The following is a 20,149-nucleotide window of genomic DNA, read 5'->3' on the forward strand; positions in this document are numbered from 1 at the left end:
TGAGGTCCAGATTTATAAATTGGGAAAGGAACTTTGTTACAATATTTTTTTCAACCACCTTTTAGTCTTGAACTTGTTGGAAATTTAACAGATTTTTTTCCACTTTCCTTGTCCTGTATTAATAAAAATGATGTATTCCCCCAAGAGGCTGGATAGAGTGAACTGTTAACAACAGAGGTCTTATATCGTCCCGAAATTGAAAGGAGGACAGTATAGGAGAAAGCCAGCCATGTCCGAGAACAAACCTTATCTCTTTAGGATGAAGTTCGGAACTATTGTGTCTCTTCTCGTCCATCTGATGAGAGGCATACTACGGGATGGGCAATGGGCATGCTGTGACACAGACCGCACGAGTCTAATCTAGCAGTTGTTTCACTGCTACAAAACAAAACCGGCTTTGAAACACTCATCTTTAAAATAAATAAAAAAAACTTCAAATCCTTTAAGCCAATCTGATTTTCTCCATTTTCTTCCTCAGGTGAAAAACCTACGTTCCATGATCATGGATGAACTCGAGGCTGCCCTAGCACAACAAGCACCCCCTCCTATCCCTGAGGACCCCTCCCTGTATGAGTTACCACCCCTGATTATCGACGGCATACCCACCCCAGTAGAGAAAATGACCCAGGCTCAGCTTCGAGCATTCATACCTCTCATGCTGAAGTATTCCACTGGTAAGAGAAACATTTTTTTATATATAGGTATATACAGGGTGTCCCAGAATTTATGCCTAAATTGTTTTTCTCGGAGCCTGTTTGAAATTTCGAAAAACAAAAAAAAACGTAACTTTTTGATTTTTGATGCGGATATTTTGGCAATATCGTGATTCGCGGAAAATTTCGCGAAGTCCGCGGATTGGGTGCCAATTTTGGATTTTTAAATGAGAACCCCTATTTTTTTGCATATTCGTTTTCTACGTTAAATTTAAAGTATAATCGACTACTCACTCGAATTTTTGCGGTTCGCGGTTTTCGCGGAAAACGCGAAATAACAAAAAAGAATGTAAAAAAGAAAAGTATTGAAATGGTTTTATATTTTCAGGCCGAGGAAAGCCAGGTTGGGGCAGAGAATCTACTAGGCCGCCTTGGTGGCCTAAAGATCTCCCCTGGGCTAATGTAAGGATGGATGCCAGGACTGAAGAGGAAAAACAAAAGGTAAGCTAACACCGCTAGATGAATTTGATATTTATAGCAGTGCTTACACTGTGAGTGATGTCGATTGACACGTTTACATTAAAAACTTCTTCTCTTTTCCTCCATATCCCTCTCTGTTTTAAGTTCTCGGTACCTAGAGATCCGTAGAGATAAGACCTGGTAGAGAATGTCATAGGCATTAACCCCACCCTTGATCAAACTTTAAGGTAAGCTGACACCACTAGATGAATTGGATACCTATAGCAGTGCTCAACACTGTGAGTGATGTCGATTGACACGTTTACTTACATTAAAACCTTCTCTTTTCCTCCATATCCCTCTCTGTTTTAAGTTCTCGGTACCTAGAGATCCGTAGAGATAAGACCTGGTAGAAAATGTCGTAGGCATTAACCCCACCCTTGATCAAACTTTATTTTCATTCTTTCTTTTTGTTTTGTTGTCAATTGTATGTAAATAGAGTTTGGTCGAATTGTTGTATAATAATCTCGAGGGTAGCTTTTCTTGACTCAATTGACGTCCAACTCCCTGCTTTCACTTCCAGATCTCATGGACTCACGCGCTTCGACAGATCGTGATCAAATTTTCATTCTTTCTTTTTTCTGTCAATTTATGTAAATAAAGTTTGGTCAAATTGTTGTATAATAATCTCGAGGGTACAGTAGCTTTTCTTGACTCAATTGACGTCCAACTCCCTGCTTTCACTTCCAGATCTCATGGACTCACGCGCTTCGACAGATCGTGATCAACTGCTACAAGTTTCACGGGCGAGAGGATCTGCTGCCCGCGTTCACAGATGATGAAGACGCTGGCTTGGTGGATGTGAAGCCTAGCCTAGCCCAGAGTCAACATGTGGGCGTGCTCAAGTATCATAAAAGCGACAACGGCCAACACCAGCAGCAGCAACAACAGCAGGTGAGCTTTAAATTAAATTGATCCCAAGGGCTTGGTGGATGTGAAGCCTAGCCTAGCCCAGAGTCAACATGTGGGTGTGCTCAAGTATCATAAAAGCGACAACGGCCAACACCAGCAGCAGCAACAACAGCAGGTGAGCTTTAAATTAAATTGATCCCAAGGGCCTGGTGGATGTGAAGCCTAGCCTAGCCCAGAGCCAACATGTGGGCGTGCTCAAGTATCATAAGAGCGACAACGGCCAACACCAGCAGCAGCAACAACAGCAGGTGAGCTTTAAATTAAATTGATCCCAAGGGCAAAGAATACCTTCACAAATGGAGTGTGCCTGAATGCATGTGATGCGTTTCAATCTACTCGACCCCAAGCTATTGAGGAAACAAGTGTTTTTTAATGAGCATCCTTAGTATTAGACTACTCAAAGTTAGTTGGTTATATCTGAACTGAACAAATTGTCTTTTTTTTTACTACAGGTGACGTCTTACGCCTCGACCGTGTTGCAAACCATCAGTAATCCAGATGGAACTGTGTCTATAATACAGGTGGATCCTAATAATCCAATCATCACTCTACCAGATGGGACTACCGCACATGTACAGGGAGTAGCTACAGTAAGTAAACCGACACAAAAGATCTAACCAAGTCGCAGTGACATAGGGCGTTTATTACGGCCGATGCGATGGCCCGACTCGTACCAATACCAAGCAATCCTTGAAAGAAAAAATCCAATCTTAAAGGTTCATTTTTTATCAGTTTTGCCGTCCTGAAATCAAAAAAAGAAAGCGAACATGCTATGAAAAAGCCATCTGTTTCGAGAACAAACCTTATCTGTTTAAGACGAAGTTCTTTTCGGGTGGAAATCGAACCCGCGACCTAGCGCTTACAAAGTAGGCGTGCTACCCTCCAAGCTAACTAGGCTGGCTGACGTAAGGTTTCCGTTTTCCAGGAAATTTCTCGATTGGACCGAAGATCCAGGAAATGTGGGACCAATCATTTACAAAATTATTATAACTTCAGGCGAACATGCTATGAAAAAGCCATCTGTTTCGAGAACAAACCTTATCTGTTTAAGACGAAGTTCTTTTCGGGTGGGAATCGAACCCGCGACCTAGCTCTTACAAAGTAGGCGTGCTACCCTCCAAGCTAACTAAGCTGGCTGACGTAATGCGAAAGGTTTCCGTTTTCCAGGAAATTTCTCGATTGGACCGAAGATCCAGGAAATGTGGGACCAATCATTTACAAAATTATTATAACTTCATGTCGTTTTTCATCTCGCGTGTTTCAGTCATTAGACGGGCAAGGAGACGGTGTTTCAGTAGATCTCAACAGTGTAACGGAAGCTACACTCAATCAGGACGGTCAAATTATATTGACGGGCGAAGACGGTCAAGGTAAGACCATAAGCTTTACTATCATAGAATAAGTTACAAACAGTTTTCAGTCCAAAAAATGACGGTCCTTTTCTCTAACCCAGTGGACAAAAAACAAAAAAGTGTTTGGTAGGACGGACATACCCCATATTTCTCTTTTGCATAATTTACAGATTCCCTGCGCCTAAAGGGAATCATGTCCAGAATAAATTTGAAATCACTTTTACTTTAATCTTGGGGGAAGAAGAAGAAAATTAAGAACAAACGCGAGTTTTATGATTGGAGAGTCGTTGTTGTTGTTTTAGCAGAATAAAGAAAAGATATCTTTTTTATCTGCTATACACCGGGGTGATGGTCTCTAGCTCTAGCCATGTTAAATTGGCTGGCTCGTCCTGAACCGCAGTCAACCATCGTGAGGACTTGTGCTTGGTCTTTAAAAGCAGAGAGAACCCTTTGAAGAACAGCCAGCTCGCTAGGCTGGTTAGGATTGGCTGTTCTCCTCCCTGTTTATAGTCCCACAGCCAGACGCTAGTCTACTCTGTTTAACGTCCCCTAGCCAGACATGGGAGAGTCGTAATAAATTGTAGTTTAACCTTTGTTGAATAAAATTTTACTAACAATGTACCATTTCTCTGTTTCTCAGGTTATCCAGTGTCTGTGTCGGGAATGGTTACAATACCGGTATCAGCTTCCATGTATCAAACAGTTGTAGCCAACATACAACAAATACATGCACAGGGAGATGGTACAATGCAGGTAAGAAGTGTACTCTCTTATGTTGTGGTTATGCAGGTTAGGCTACGCTAAGACATGAAAAGAGAAAAACTCGATCCAAGAGTAACCCAACCCAGTCCATATCCATGACTAAAGATGTTGCACTCGTGGGAGTCCGGACAGTTTTCATTCCCATCCTTTTTTTTTTATGTCTTGAATTTTAAAACGGTTTGTGGTACCAAAGCTCAAGTGCTTGTCTTCAATAGACCTACTGTCTTTGGTTGTCTAGTTGGCTCTATTTTGATTGGCAAAATATTGTTGATAAAGTACCAAAGTAAATCTGTTTCCAATTTTATGCACGTTTGTGAATTTCATAAAAGTTTGATTTCTTTTTCGAGATTTTTTATTTAATTAATAACATTGGCCTTTACAAATTTTGTTGTTTTCCCCGCAGATCGTTCCGGCAATGCACGTGAAAGGTGACGGCAGTGGTCAGGGTAATAACGGAGGGGATGTCGAAACCATCACAGTAACGCCACATCAGATTGTAGCCATGGGGAACGGAGGTAAGTTTTGCTCTCGTTAGCGAAAAATTTTCCGGTCTCTTGGACCTATCATTCCCTGATTACGAGATGTATATCAATTCAGCTTGGCTGATTATTTCAAACTTCGTTTTTTTCCCCTAAAAAATAAATCTCTCATTTCCTTACTCACAGCTTTTGTCTAGAATGAGTGTGCGGACTCTAGAGGTGCTGCAGGTGAAGTTTGAAGAAACTGAGGAGGTTGAAATATACCAGTGAGGGTGCTTCTACGAGCAGGTTCCATCAAGGCCCGGGGGTAGCAGACTCATGTTGGATTTCACCAACATTTATTCAGTCTTTAGAACTCCTGTTAAGCTAACAGGCTATTTGAGGCTGGAATGAAGGTTGGTGAAACCCACCCTCGGACTAATAAATCTCTCATTAGACCCCTTCGGTTCGGGGATAGCAGCTTGACTCCATACACAAGAAGATGCTTGATGTAGGAGCAAACACCTAAAGGATGGGTTGAGCTTCAACGAATCTACGAATCGTTTCCTTACTTACTTTCCGTGTCCGCAAATGTCACACAACCTTATCATTTCCTTACACGGTTGTATGTTTTATTTCAGGTGAAGCCCAGGTGCTACAGGTGATCTCACTCAAGGACGGGGCGGCATTCACCAAGGCGCTTCAAGTCCAGATGGCCTCGGCCCAGGACATCAAGACAGAAGACGTAGGGGGAGGGGGCCAGGGGGGCCTGGTGGGAGGAGACTAGGGGCAGGAGTAATGGGCACGAAACGTTACTGGCAAAAAAGCGCTAAAAGTTCCTGACGAAAAGTTACTCAGCATTAAGGTTAAATGATCCTTCTGGATAGTTCTGTGGCCAGTAATAAGCCAATCAGCAGTACTACAGACTCCAGACACACAGATCGCACCCACAACCATTAACACAGCATTTCTCACTAACCAAAATTTCTTCATTATGCACTAAGTGTCTCACAAAACAAGGACACCTGGAACTCACTTTCCTTCAAGTTACTGGTCGAGAGGATGAACCACATAATGAAATCTCTGTCGTCATAACCTAAATTTCTTCACTATGCACTAAGTGTCTCACAAAACAAGGACACCTGGAACTCACTTTCCTTCAAGTTACTGGTCAAGAGGATGAACCACATAATGAAATCTCTGTCGTCACTTCTTTACAGACAAAGTTCAAGTGTGATGAACCTACAAATGCCTGAGGTTCGTAGAAGCTTAATCCATCCCTTAGGGCTGTTTGCCCCTACACCTAAGCCTAAGGTGGGCTTTTGTGTATGGAGTTAAGCAGAGGTACCGCTAGGTGCTAGTACACGGTAGCCTTTTTCGCGAGACCACTCTCTCTACGAACTTGGATGGTAGACTCCATAGAAAGATGTCGCGGACAAGAATCGATCCCGCGACCTAGGGCTTACAAGACAGACGCACTTAGCTCTAAGCTAACTGGGCTGGCTTGTAAAAGTGTGTCCACACGTAGTCCATCGATGTTGACTGACACGTTCACACTGCCTCGACAACAGATTTTCCTCGTCGATCGACGGGCGGTCGACTATGTTTGATCACACCTTTAAAGGTTTACCATCACTGTATAACTGGGTCTTTTGGTGGAATACCTCATCCATTCTATTCCAGAGCACAAGACCATTTTCCAGCTTGCCATTCCTGTCTGGATTAGACCAATCAAAATTCATGTGACACATGAATCTGTCCGCAAAAGGTTAAGCCAATCTGATTTTCTTCATTTTCTTCCTCAGGTGAAAAACCTACGTTCCATGATCATGGATGAACTCGAGGCTGCCCTAGCACAACAAGCACCCCCTCCCATCCCTGAGGACCCCTCCCTGTACGAGTTACCACCCCTGATTATCGACGGCATACCCACCCCAGTAGAGAAAATGACCCAGGCTCAGCTTCGAGCATTCATACCTCTCATGCAAAAAAAAAAAAACTTATCCGAAGAGACCCCCTAGCTCTCCAGAAGATACCAAATTCCGACCTTAATTTACTATTTCACCTCTCCTATCAGGTGAAACTGAACCTAAAAAACTTCAAACCCCAAGATGTCAGTGTGAAAACCAAAACTCACAAAATCATCGTCCAGTCTTCTTTGACGAAAGAAAAAACTGATCCCAAGGCGGAGTTTGAACGGGTGGCCCGTCTATTTCTACGTGTGTACCAGATCCCCGCAGATGGGGATATGAAGAAAACCAAAGCCGATATGACCTCAGACGGAGTGCTCATAGTTCAAGTGCCCAAAATGAAACTGGTAAAATATGTACCTACCTACCTATTGAGTAGGATTAACAAATAAAAAGTTTTAGAGGAATGTTGTGAGGACAAAGTAGGTAGGATTTGGTTTCAAAGAAAGTGTTTACTGAGCAAACAAGGGGATATTATGCCTATCGAGTGGGATTAAAAAAAAGTTTTAGAGGAATGTTGTGAGGACAAAGTAGGTAGGATTTGGTTTCAAAGAAAGTGTTTACTGAGCAAACAAGGGGATCAAGCCTACTTACTGGCTGAGATTCTAAAATTTAAATTTGTAGAATTATTAAAAAAAAAAAAGGAAAAAGGACAAGAAATAGGGGGGGGGACATTGAACTCAGCTATTAAAAAGACAAGTAGGTACCAAAAGACTCAAAATGGAAGCAGAAATATTATCTTTATCTTATAGGAAATTTTATCTAAATACTTTTCTTCACTATTAATACCTTTTACATTTTACACTCCTTACAGGAGCCTGAGCCAGAAGAAGAGAGATGTGTTGCCATCAACCTATTACCACTGTCACTAACAACTAAAGAACTCTTTGAGAAAAAGAAAAAGTGAATACTGGATACAGACATACAGAGTAGGTAACTTAAATAGAATAGAATAAAATTTAGATATTGCCGAGAACAAGAGACAGTTTAGTTAGCTTGAAGGGTTAACATACATATCTGCCTTGTAGCATATCTCCCCTGCCACGAATCAAGGATTCAAGATTTATCTATCTTGAATCTTTAGAATAGAATATACCTTGTTTATCCTGCTCGAATGAGACTAAAAAGTCCCTTTACCCCAGCTGAATCAAGGATTCAAGATTTATCTTGAATCTTTAGTGTGGCAATTCTAGTCTTCCCATCCCTTTTGGGGTCATAGGATGGGGGCAGAAGGGTATGGGGGGCCACCCTCATCCTCCACACATCCTTCTGTTGGCCCCAGGGGGGTTGGGTGGACTGGTAGTAGTGCTGTCTCAAGTTTAAATTTACTTTACATATTGTCATGTTATGTAAAAATTTAATAATAAATAAAGCACAAATATTACTATTGTAAGTGCTGGGTTGTGGGTTCAATCCCAACCCAGGGCAGACTTTATCCTTAAGAGATAAGTTTTGTTCTCGGAATTGCTGGATTTTTCCTATCCTGTCTCCCTTCTCTTTGCTTTCAGGAAGATTAAGAGTTCCCTCTTGAACAAACCTCTTTAAAAATAATGGGGAAAAAATCATAGAAATGAATTAAAAACTTGGGTAATTTTACATTATAAACAATATAAAGGAAACAATCTTCACTTTATTTTTCAAGATTAACAAACTATGAGGTAATCAGGTAGATAAAAAAAATCTACCTTTGTTGCTTTTAATAAACATACATTTTGTGTTGAGGCTATACTGCAATGTTTAGTACATAATAAATAACCCAGCCAGTTAGGTATAATGGAATGGTGGAGTACTAGTAGCCTCTACCACAAAACAGTTTGACAGCTGTATTTAGAATGTTCTTTCCTTTTTAGCTTTATTGAGGTGAAACTTTATAAAAGATCTTGAAAAAGTTCCCAGTTTCACTTAAATGCTCAAACTTGAAAAAAACTTCTACATAAGGGAAGATACTTGCTCTGGGAGTGTTTTAAATGTAGTTTTACTTTACCAAAATCTTCAATTTCAAAGCTGTCTTTCTGGCTATCATCTGAATCTAAAAGCTATTTCAGGAACTCAACTTGCTCTGGGAGTGTTCTAAATGTAGTTTTACTTTACCAAAATCTTCAATTTCAAAGCTGTCCTTCTGGCTATCATCTGAACCTAAAAGCTATTTCAGGAACTCAGTTCCACAGCAGCATGAATGATTCTTATCACACTGATAAGAACCAAAATATTACCTAACCTATCACAGGAACTCAGTTCCACAGCAGCATGAATGATTCTTATCACACTGATAAGAACCAAAATATTACCTAACCTATCATATACTTGCTCTGGAAGTGTTCTAAATGTAGTTTTACTTTACCAAAATCTTCAATTTCAAAGCTGTCTTTCTGGCTATCATCTAAATCTAAAAGCTATTTCAGGAACTCGGTTCCACAGCAGCATGAATGATTCTTATCACACTGATAAGAACCAAAATATTACCTAACCTATCACACCCGTTTAGCTTACATATCATACACACTCTCCAGAGCAAGCTCAGGCTTATCATAACCAAGCTGAGCGGGGGTCTCAATGCCAAGTTCCTTCAGGGTGGGTGTGATCTCTTGCACAATGTACGGCCAGATCTTATCATGACTACCTCCTGTCTTGAATTCAGTTGTCTCAAGGAATCGAATGGCCAGAGCATAATCATTGACACGTCGGATGGCTTTCAATGCTGCAATGATGATCTCAGGATCTGGTACACAATCATCATGGGCTAGGTTCATCAAACCTCGCCGGATATCCCAGCCGTCAATGTCAGGTTGGTTGAAGAAGGCTACGTACCTCTTGACAAACTCTTCGTCAGATTCCTCGACAGCATGGGAGAAGGATCGGATGGGAGCAAAGGTCAAAGGTTTTACCTTGCTGACAGCGGTCTGTCTGAGTACTTGGCTGGAGGAGGCAGCTAGCCTGCTAGCTAGAGCACGGAACATTTTGACTAGCTTTAAATTAATCCACACAGAAAAATAAAATGAAGTGCAAATGCAAATTAATTTTTATTTCACCTTCACCACAATTTTTTTTAATGAAATTCCAAAAATAAAATAACACAAAATCAGCTGATTTCAGAAAATAAACATTAACACATTAGAGCAAAAAACACAATCTATGAAAGTGAACTCGTTTTTATTTTGCGGACTACCAACCTTTTTCGCCTTTTCGACTGTTTTTTTTTTTTTTTTTTTTTTTTTTTTTTTTCTCGTGCCTATCAGACTCGGGACACTCACACGTTGCACGTTATGTAGTATCCCTACCCTATAGCCTGAGAAAAACTTATAAGGCTTATGGTGCTAAGCTAAGAAAAAGTTTATAAGCTGAGTTTCTTAGCTGAGATTTTCTTAGCGCTAAGAGGAAACACATCCGCCCCTCTGATTTTACCACCTTACTTTTTTGTTTTGATTTTTGTTGATTTTAACATCAACCATGTCTGTCGCGTGTTGCATCCATGTTGGAGCTGAGAAGTTTCTTAGCGCTTGGGAAGTTTTCTTAGCGCTTAAGAAACTTAACTATTCTTAGCGCTAAGTGTCTAATTAAGACGACTTTATAAGCTTGAGAACCTTAGCTGAGTCTCTTATAGAATGGGTAGTGATGTATGTAGCCCGGTGGGTTAAAAACCATCGCCCCTGACGCACGCGCGAACAGGGAAAGAATCTTTATGATTTTGGATAGACCTCTTTAGGTCTTATAATAGAACTTACTGGTGCCAGTATTCTTCGAGCAGACCATTTGCCCATCCATCTCTCGGGGGCCCAAGTTAGGGTCGACTTCCGCATCTTAAAAATAAGTTGTAATTAGTAAACTCTTTAATACTTGAGTATGGATTAATCTCGAGAATATCCCAATCCACTATCTCTTGCAGCAGCCACTATAAGAGCGGACGATTATTACTCAGAAAGACGTACGATCTCGGTCATTGAATAGTGCCATCATCGATGAAGGATGCAGTACTACTTTTACTTTTTTTTTTTTTTTTTTTTTTGCCTAGATTGCTGAGTCTTAAATCATGATCATGGACATTACTTCACTTTTGTCGGCAAGGGTTACGCTACGGCTGCCGCTNNNNGACCTATAGTAATTTGTCTATCTTCTTCTAGCACTTGATTGAAAATTGGGCCATAAAAACGTTTCATACGACAAAACTACAAGAGATAAAAAAAAAACTAAAAGAGGGAAACTCAGACTGAAAGTTTCCCGTAGGGGGCGAAGTTAACAAAGTTTCGCAGGCGAGCTCTGGAAATGCAGGAGTTTATTAATAAAATAAGTTAACGCTTTTATTATTTGAGCAAAGAGTCTTAATTCCATTTCACTAACGAGATGAAGAATTCAATTTCTTCTCTTCCACCTCCGTGCTACCTCGTCCTGACATACAGGCGTGGATGTGTTAGTCTACTCTTTAGGAAAACTCCGTAGTTTTGTATGCTGAAAGTGCCCATTTATCCAGAGGACCAAGAGCCTAACTAAAAGGTGAGAGATTTAAATTAAGTACCTACATAACTGCTAAAGCCTTATCGTACCAAAAACGTAGAGAGAAGAAAGATAGGATAGGAGAAAGCCAGCCGTTCCAAGAACGAATCCATAGGTGAGAGAAAGTTGTGGAAATAACTGCTAAAGCCTTATCGTACCAAAAACGTAGAGAGAAGAAAGATAGGATAGGAGAAAACCAGCCGTTCCAAGAACGAATCCATAGGTGAGAGAAAATTGTGGAATCAGGCTGGAGGCCAGCGGTAACTTAGCATGTACTAGTTCTCGATGACGATGGACCGTTGAAGGTTGAAGTTAATCAACCAGCGCAGCGGCGATAGTACCTACATTGAATGCCCCAGTTCCCAAAAGTGTTGTGGAATCAGCCTGGAGGCCAGCGGTAACTTAGCATGTTGAACTAGTTTTCGATGACGATGGACCGTTGAAGGTTGAAGTTAATCAACCAGCGCAGCGGCGATAGTACCTATACATTGAATGCCCCAGTTCCCAAAAGTTCACTAATGTTCAGCACATAAGCAGCGTTAGATCCGGATGTGTGACCATCTGAGCAGTCCCGTGCAGGCTTTTCTTGGCCCCACTCAGACTGGATAAGGCTAACACTAGCAATAGATCCATGATCCATGTCTGGCTAGGGGACGTTAAACAGAGAGAAGACTAGCGTCTGGCTGTGGGACTATAAACAGGGAGGAGAACAGCTAACCCTAACCCGGACTCCGGACTTTCGCCATTCCTATAATGTCCGCGAGAAGTCAGGTTGGCTAAATCCGACATTCTTGGCATCTACGGACTCCGGACTTTCGCCATTCCTATAATGTCCGCGAGAAGTCAGGTTGGCTAAATCCGACATTCTTGGCATCTAGTGTTAACCCCTCTGAAGTTTTAGCGAGTGTTTCCAGAGGGGACTTATTGCTTTTAATAAAAAAAAAAGACATCTAGTGTTAAATGTAGGTACATTTAGCCTTAGCCTATCACTAAACAGAAGGTAGAGGTAGAGAATATACACATGGAGACATTTTATATTGATAACGCAAAGTTTGTATCTTATGGCGGAAAGTTGAACAATGAAGAGGACTAAGAAGGAAGGTACACAGTCAATTCATTAGTGTAATGTAATCCAAAAAAGAGTTTTCAGTGATCAAAAAGGAGGAGTTTTTGAAAACTTCTGTTTGGATCATGAAAAACTCTTTTTTTCATCATTGAAAATTATACCATTAGTTAAATCTCTCATTAAGTCGTTGGTGAAATCCACCATTAGCCTTGTAGCCTATCACTAAATAGAAGGTAGAGGTAGAGAATATACACATGGAGACATTTTACATTTACAACGCAAAGTTTGTATCTTATGGCGGAAAGTTGAACAATGAAGAGGACTAAGAAGGAAGGTACACAGTCAATTCATTAGTGTAATGAAATAAACTTTTCCAACTTGGAGCGTCAATATTAGGCTTAAGAGTAACTATAACTACCTAACTAGTTTCTCACTTAAACTTCTCTCGTCACTTCTTTGCGTCCTCTTTTCCGTGTAGGTGGTAGGGCAGGTAGGTATTTCCTTGAACATTTTGAAAGTTCCTTATAACTACCTGGGTAGACCGAATTCGTTTCTTTGTATAGGGTAGGTACCTACGTGAACGTATGTTAATTATTAGCAAACCCAAGTAGCTCAGTGAAAGACATGGTTGGGACTTTTGGCATCTCCACTATTTTGTAGTTTTCCTTGAGCTTTTTGAAAGTTCCTTAGAACTACCTGGGTAGACCGAAATCGTTTCTTTGTATAGGGTAGGTACGTGAACGTATGTTAATTATTAGCAAACCCAAGTAGCTCAGTGAAAGACATGGTTGGGACTTTTGGCATCTCCACTATTTTGTAGTTCCTAAATTAGTGGGTGTAGGTAAACAGGAATAAATGTTTAAACCGGACTTTGGAATTCAGGTGTCTTCACAAGGCTAAATATGCTGAAAATTCACCCTGATGGCAAAAGTCCTTTTCTCTTTCTCTCTCTCTCTCTCTCAAAAGATAGCTAAATGCTGAAAATTCACCCCTGATGGCAAGTCCTTTTCTCTCTCTCTCTCTCTCTCTCTCTCTCTCTCTCTCTCTCTCTCTCTCAAAAGATTGTCGACATACAGAGTAGGTAACTTAAATAGAATAGAATAAAATTTAGTTATTGCCGAGAACAAGAGACAGTTTAGTTAGCTTGAAGGGTTAGCATATCTGCCTTGTAGCATATCTCCCTTGCCACAAATCAAGGATTCAAGATTTATCTTAAATCTTTAGTGTGGCAATTCTAGTCTTCCGATCCCTTTTGGGGTCGTAGGATGGGGGCAGAAGGGTATGGGAGGCCACCCTCATCCTCCACACATCCTTCTGTTGGCCCCAGGGGGGATGGGTGGTAGTGCTGTCTCAAGTTTAAATTTACTTTATATATTGTCATGTTATGTAAAAATTTAATAATAAATAAAGCACAAATATTACTATTTAAAGTGCTGGGTTGTGGGTTCAATCCCAACCCAGGGCAGACTTTTGTTCTCGGAATTGCTGGATTTTTCCTATCCTGTGTCCCTTCTCTTTACTTTCAAGAAGATTAAGAGTTCCCTCTTGAACAAACCTCTTTAAAAATAATGGGGAAAAAATCATAGAAATGAATTAAAAACTTGGGTAATTTTACATTATAAACAATATAAAGGAAACAATCTTCACTAAATGCTGAAAATTCACCCTGATGGCAAAAGTCCTTCTCTCTCTCTCTCTCTCTCTCTCTCTCTCTCTCTCTCTCTCTCTCTCAAAAGATAGGTATAGGTAGGTACGTAGTCTACGATTTTGTCGCTGACATTTTCTGTGTGGTAGGATCTGTCAGGTAACCTCAAATATCTCGTACATCACAAAAATAAGAAAAGTCTAAAAAATGCCCAAGTGGAAAACCGGAAAAGTTGGCAACAACCACCTGAAAAACAAATCTCTTCATCTCCTCTGTAGGTACGTAGTCTACGATTTTGTCGCTGGCATTTTCTGTGTGGTAGGATCAGTCAGGTAACCTCAAAAATCTCGTACATCACAAGAAAATAAGAAAAGTCTAAAAAATGCCCAAGTGGAAAACCGGAAAAGTTGGCAACAACCACCTGAAAAACAAATCTCTTCATCTCCTCTAACTCCCTCCCATTTTCATACATAGGAGATGAAGAAAACTAAAACAGTGCGCCAGCCTACTTAGCTTAGTTGGTAGTGCGTCTGCCTTGTAAGCGCTAGGCCGCGGGTTCGATTCCCGCCCGGGGCAGATTTTATCCTGATGGGGTAATGTTCGTTCTCGGAACGGTTGACTTTCTCCTATCCTGTCTTCTTTGTCTCTTCGATTTCGGGACGATAAGACCATAGCAGTTACAGTTCCCTCTGTCAAACCTCTTCAAAAAAAATCATCTCCTCTAACTCCCTCCCATTTTCATACTCGTACATAGGAGATGAAGAAAACTAAAAGAGTGCAGATAAGTACACAAGCCGAGAGAGAGATAGAGAGAGAGAGAGAAAGGGAGGGAGAGGTAGAAAATGATATGACAAAATTTAACTAACCGAAAATAAACTGGTTAGAAAGACAGCTGCATTAATTAGGAAGTAGCAAAAGAAAGAGAGAAAGAGAAAAAGAGAGAGAGAGAAAGAGAGAGAGAGAAGGAGAGAAGAGAGAGAGAGAGAGAAAGAGAAAAAGAGAGAGAAGGAGAGAAGAGAGAGAGAAGGTGGGTGTGACTTGTGTAAGGGGAGAGAGAGAAAGAAAGACAAGTAGACAAGAGAAGGAGAGGTAGAAAATGATATGACAAAATTTAACTAACCGAAAATAAACTGGTTAGAAAGACAGCTGCATTAATTAGGAAGTAGCAAAAGTTTTTCAAGCAAGTCTGGAGGAAGAGGTACCTACTACCTACCAAGAAGAGACAGGAGAGGGAGAAAGGAAGGGGGGGGGGAAGGGAGAGAAGAGAGAGAGAGAAAGAGAGAAAGAGAGAGAGAGAGAGAGAGAAAGAGGAAAAGAGAGAGAGAAAGAGAGAAAATATGAGAGAAGGTGGGTGTGACTTGTGTAAGGGGAGAGAGAGAAAGAAAGACAAGAAAAGGAGAGGTAGAAAGTGATATGACAAAATTTAACTAACCGAAAATAAACTGGTTAGAAAGACAGCTGCATTAATTAGGAAGTAGCAAAAGTTTTTCAAGCAAGTCTGGAGGAAGAGGTACCTACTACCTACCAAGAAGAGACAGGAGAGGGAGAAAGGAAGGGAGGAAGGGAGAGAAGAGTTTTACCTACTTTTTTCCAAAATCCATGTACCTACCTAGGTAGGTACCTAGTCTACGTAGGTATTTGTTACTGGCATTTTCAGCCTGGTGGGTTTAGCCAGGTAAGTAACTTCATGATTGAATTATTTTAGATAGGTACCTATGTTGAAGAAAAGAAGCAATTTGAGTGCACCCCAAAATCAGAGCACGGTGTCAAAAAAACTCCGATCCCATCGGAAATTGAACCCGGAACCTCCGACTTGTAAGCCTGGTATGATACTCCCTATGGTTTCACCATGTAGAGGAATTCATTACACAATAATACATTTCATTTGGATTAAGTTATTACAAGGTACTTCCCCTAGAAGGGAGAGGAGAGTTTTACCTACTTTTTTCCAAAATCCATGCACCTACCTAGGTAGGTACCTAGTCTACGTAGGTATTTGTTACTGGCATTTTCAGCCTGGTGGGTTTAGGCAGGTAAGTAACTTCATGATTGAATTATTTTAGATAGGTACCTAATTATGTTGAAGAAAAGAAGCAATTTGAGTGCACCCCAAAATCAGAGCACAGTGTCAAAAAAAATCCGATCCCATCGGAAATTGAACCCGGAACCTCCGACTTGTAAGCCTGGTATTATACTCCCTATGGTTTCACCATGTAGAGGAATTCATTACACAATAATACATTTCATTTGGATTAAGTTATTACAAGGTACTTCCCCTATAATAACGCGTATAATCATCACACTTTCCAAACCACCCCCGTCTCCCACGTCCAAAATATAGGCACTTTCCAAAACGTAATAAAATTAGGGTTTCAACAAGGTTGCAAAGGCAAGGGGGGCTAAAGTTTGAACCAATGGGATTAGATATAGGCGTGTTTATGATACAAAGCAACAATAGGATGCGCGCGCAGCTGCCCCCTCTTCCTTGGTTGTCCCTGTCATTAATATCACCCCCTCTGGAATGGGTTTTCGTTTAAAATGAATCACAAGTTTATTTTCCCTACTCTACTATCGTGTTTTCGCATAAGCACGATTAAATTCGGATATGTTGCTATTTTCTACCTGCTATCACTGCTATCAGCATTTGACTTGAGGATAACGATGCGTAGGTGGTACACAGTGTCGGTGTTTCTATCTGAGGAGATGCAAAGGACACTTTAGATGACATTTTGGGAAGTGCATGCAATAAGTGCTTTCGAACTTGAATTTGTTAATTTTCGGCTTAATCAGCTACACAAAAGGTCACGTACGCAAAAAGGGCAAAAAATCCATATTTCCCTTTTTGCACCCAGCTCCTCGATTGAGTTCGGATATGTTGCTATTTTCTACCTGCTATCACTGCTATCAGCATTTGACTTGAGGATAACGATGCGTAGGTGGTACACAGTGTCGGTGTTTCTATCTGAGGAGATGCAAAGGACACTTTAGATGACATTTTGGGAAGTGCATGCAATATTAAATGCATTCGAACTTGAATTTGTTAATTTTCGGCTTAATCAGCTACACGAAAGGTCACGTTAAATGTAACAACTATCTTATGAGAAAGTATATCAACAAACTTCCAATGTCTCCCAAATGAGCCAAGTAGGTATTATACATTTAGGTATGTAGAAATTGTCATTAACTCTTGAGAAAAAATAATAGTGGAGATGTCAAAACTCCCATAATTTCTCAAAACATCTAACAGAAATCTAGTCGGTCAAAACTCCCAAAGTATCTCAAATGAGACAAAGTCTCTAGGAATAAAATAGTGGAGATGTCAAATTTACCCACAGACAATGTTAATGAGATGTATGTATCTAGTGGAGATGACAATCCTCTTTATCCTTAGCATTAGCTTTATTCATACAATGGTGGAGATGTCACATTTACCAACGAACCATGTCATGTTAATGAGAAAACTAATAGTGGAGATGCCAATACTACATACCTACTTACTTAGCATTAGAACAAGTTGAAGTGTCAACTTTCGCAACTAATTTACTTATCCTAAATATATACAGCCGCTTGTGTAACTGACTCACTCATACTAATTCTAACCCACTTCTAGATGAGCTAGGAACTTATCGCAGAATATATAACTAGGTATACAGACATATTTAATAATATAGGTATCTAATTATAAATAATATGTAAAGCAGTCATCATCTGAATTTTATGAAACCGAAACATTGAATATACCTAAGAGGTCAGGCTTTTCCAAGCCCCGACAGGGAATTTTCCCCGAAAGAGAAAAATGTGCATCCCTTTCACACGCGCGGCCCTTTCAGTTGAAATCAACATCATAATAACAATCACCCTGAAATGGTGGGAAAACTTTCTGTTAACAACTTATTCCAAATGTACCGCTTCTAGTATTCCTTTAACCAAATCGTATTAAATTTGATTAAATGGGACTCCTAAAAAATAAATAATATTCGAATTATTTAAGTTACCGAAAGAAAATTTCGTTTATTTTTACCCATTTTTCTGTTGAAATTGCGAGTGTGATTTTTTTTTTTTTTTTTTTTTTTTTTTTCAATAATGTTAACGCATCCCTACTCAAGGAAACATTACCAGCTGAGACTCCTGAGACGCTTGGAGTACCAGGACCAGAAGTAAATCAACAAGATGTTCAAGATGATGAGATCGACGAAAAGTCTGATATAAAAAGTATTGATGCAAAAGATATTGACAGCGTGAGTAGTATTGTATCTGATGACGTACCAAGCTCCGATGAATGTGTTGATGATGATATTAATTCTGACAGTGATGTAGAACAAGACGAAGATAAATATAAAAATAAGAAATATGATAAAGTGCTGGAATCTTTGTTGACATTTTGGTTTATAAAAGACGAAACACAATCTGGACTTGAGGATAAGGATGGTCACAGCGAAGAACAGAGAGAAAATGCAAGTGATTTGCTTTCTACGAAACCTAAAGAGGAGAAGAAACCCGATGAGGAATTTAGCGATGAAGATGTTGGTGGAGATGAGGAGTACTATGAAGAAAAATTCAAAGAGAAATTAGAGTTAATTAACAATATAAGAGAGAAGAACAAGCTTTTGAGTGCTGAAAATGAGGGACTTTGGGACTATTATAAAAAACAAAAAGAAGATTGGAAAAATCCTACAGAAGAATCAATACAAGATGAAAGTACCAAAATTCAAAGTTTAAAAGATAAACTAAACTTAATACAAGAAGACGAAAAAAAGAACGACATCGATAAAGATTGGAAAACTAAAGAAGAAAACGAAATGGCAAAGGAATTAGTCAATACACAAAATGAATACAAAAGGCTAGAGCTTCAAATTAAAGAGTTCGAAGCAAAATTCAGTCCTCTGACAATAGAACACGTTGAACGATTACGTCAAGAAAGAAACGTCAGAATTGCAAAATTACAACAAGAAATAGCAGAGGCGAAAGAAAAACAAAGACACACGATAAAAACATCACCAAAATCAAAGAAAACTAAAACTCCAAAATCATCTTATGCAAAGACAAAGAAACAACATGAACCTCTGGAGTCAGATGAAATGAAAGTTATCAAACTGGAAAATGCAAATCTTGAGGAAACACGAGACGAAATTAAAAAGCGTTGCATGAATCTAATAAGAGACAATGAAGACATGAAACACAGAATAAAATGTCTACAGGGGAAGAAGAAGCAGATCGGAAAGAATATAAAAGAGAAATATGACATTATTCTGGCAAGTGAAAAGATTATCGAGTTACTAAGAAACAAATTCAGCAAAATGAAACAACAATACGTCAATTTTATACAGGTTAAAAATGCAACTTTATCCACGGTGGAGGAATGTGTAAAACTCAAAACCGATTTGAGCAAAGTCAGGAATGAGAAGCAAGAGCTAGAAGCTGATGTTACAATACAGAAAAAACTAACAGCACACATAACCGAGGAAACAAAAAGTCTGCAAAGAGAATGTAATGATTTACAAAATTTTCTTCGGAAAGCAGTAGATGTATTAACAGATTCTCTAGAAATTCAATCTAGTTCAATTGATTTAGAAATCAAGAAATCAAAACGTCGAGATTTGTTGAAGATTCTGCTGCAAATGTTAAATCATGGAACAGAAGAGAGGTTCATGAGAATTTCAACGTATGAAAACTTTGCATTTGACATAGTCCGTTTCCTAAAAGAGTAATTTAATTATGTATGTCTAAGAAAAATAGGTACACAAGGTTCTCTTATACCTAGGTAAATAGAGTTAAATAAAGTTAATGTTGGCACGCTTATTTTTTACACTCTTCATCAAATTACTATTTTCCATTTCAAAGTCCCTTATGAAATTACAGAAGAATTACATACGTTTAGAGCGAGGCAAGGGGATAAACGTATTATTATTCTTTTATTGCGGATTAAATTGAATGATTTCGTTTGAATGATTCATGTTTGTGAGATTTTATATGGGTTGATGCTGTTAATGTGATTAGCACTGGGTTCAGTTTTAGGACGAGTATTCTATCAAACATGTTGACTGTCACTTGTAGTCGGGTCTATTATAGGTAATATCAAAGTTTTTTTTTTTTTTTAAAAATCTGATAATGCCCAAAACTCTTTGGACCTAATGATTGAGTATTCGTACCTACCTTAGTATGTGTATTGTGTACTTAATCAGATTGCTTCATGGGGAATCTACTATGGTTTTATCTCAATGTTTGGTTGGTTTGATTACCGAAATCTCCTTGGGGCAGGCTAGGAGAAAACTCACTACATTTTTTTTTATATATATAAAAAAAAAAGTGTTTAATTTTTCCTCC

General features: G+C 39.5%; 3 protein-coding genes and 1 long non-coding RNA gene across 6 annotated transcripts in view; 3 read left to right on the forward strand and 1 right to left on the reverse strand.

Moving 5' to 3' along the window:
* Window positions 1–5,443, forward strand: part of LOC103510084 (DNA-binding protein Ewg-like) — a 14,826-nt gene extending 9,383 nt beyond the window's left edge. The window contains exons 2-9 of the mRNA XM_008474727.2: window positions 479–674; window positions 1,042–1,154; window positions 1,863–2,066; window positions 2,537–2,674; window positions 3,349–3,454; window positions 4,077–4,189; window positions 4,602–4,713; window positions 5,298–5,443. Coding sequence (XP_008472949.1) covers window positions 479–674; window positions 1,042–1,154; window positions 1,863–2,066; window positions 2,537–2,674; window positions 3,349–3,454; window positions 4,077–4,189; window positions 4,602–4,713; window positions 5,298–5,443 — 1,128 coding nt within the window. The remainder of the gene's footprint in view (window positions 1–478; window positions 675–1,041; window positions 1,155–1,862; window positions 2,067–2,536; window positions 2,675–3,348; window positions 3,455–4,076; window positions 4,190–4,601; window positions 4,714–5,297) is intronic.
* A 313-nt stretch (window positions 5,444–5,756) lies between these two features.
* LOC113467809 lies at window positions 5,757–6,385 on the forward strand. Its single transcript, XR_003391755.1, has 2 exons — window positions 5,757–5,913; window positions 6,340–6,385. It is a non-coding gene; the product is annotated as an uncharacterized LOC113467809 (long non-coding RNA).
* Window positions 6,386–6,485: 100 nt separating this feature from the next.
* Window positions 6,486–7,602, forward strand: LOC103510085 (protein lethal(2)essential for life-like). The gene is made up of 3 exons (XM_008474728.3): window positions 6,486–6,611; window positions 6,734–6,973; window positions 7,441–7,602. Exons 1-3 carry the CDS (start codon window positions 6,486–6,488, stop codon window positions 7,531–7,533), a joined length of 459 nt encoding a protein of 152 aa, XP_008472950.1. The 3' UTR covers window positions 7,534–7,602.
* Window positions 7,603–8,214: 612 nt separating this feature from the next.
* On the reverse strand, window positions 8,215–9,685 carry LOC103510081 (cytochrome c oxidase subunit 5A, mitochondrial). 3 transcript variants are annotated; one of them, XR_003391759.1, is made up of 3 exons: window positions 9,095–9,685; window positions 8,763–8,844; window positions 8,215–8,655 (listed from the first exon to the last, which is right to left on the reverse strand). XR_003391759.1 is itself a non-coding variant. In XM_017444434.2 (2 exons), exon 1 carries the CDS (start codon window positions 9,581–9,583, stop codon window positions 9,113–9,115), a length of 471 nt encoding a protein of 156 aa, XP_017299923.1. In that variant the 5' UTR covers window positions 9,584–9,685; the 3' UTR covers window positions 8,683–8,844; window positions 9,095–9,112. The 3 variants fall into 3 exon arrangements, 1 of the variants encoding a protein (XP_017299923.1); XR_003391758.1 differs by lacking the exon at window positions 8,763–8,844 and adding an exon at window positions 8,857–8,919 and having other exon boundaries at window positions 8,215–8,674; XM_017444434.2 differs by lacking the exon at window positions 8,215–8,655 and having other exon boundaries at window positions 8,683–8,844.
* Window positions 9,686–20,149: the final 10,464 nt, after the last annotated feature.

This window comes from Diaphorina citri, unplaced genomic scaffold (genome assembly GCF_000475195.1).
Source record: "Diaphorina citri unplaced genomic scaffold, Diaci psyllid genome assembly version 1.1 scaffold557, whole genome shotgun sequence".
NCBI classification, from domain to species: Eukaryota; Metazoa; Arthropoda; class Insecta; order Hemiptera; family Psyllidae; genus Diaphorina; species Diaphorina citri.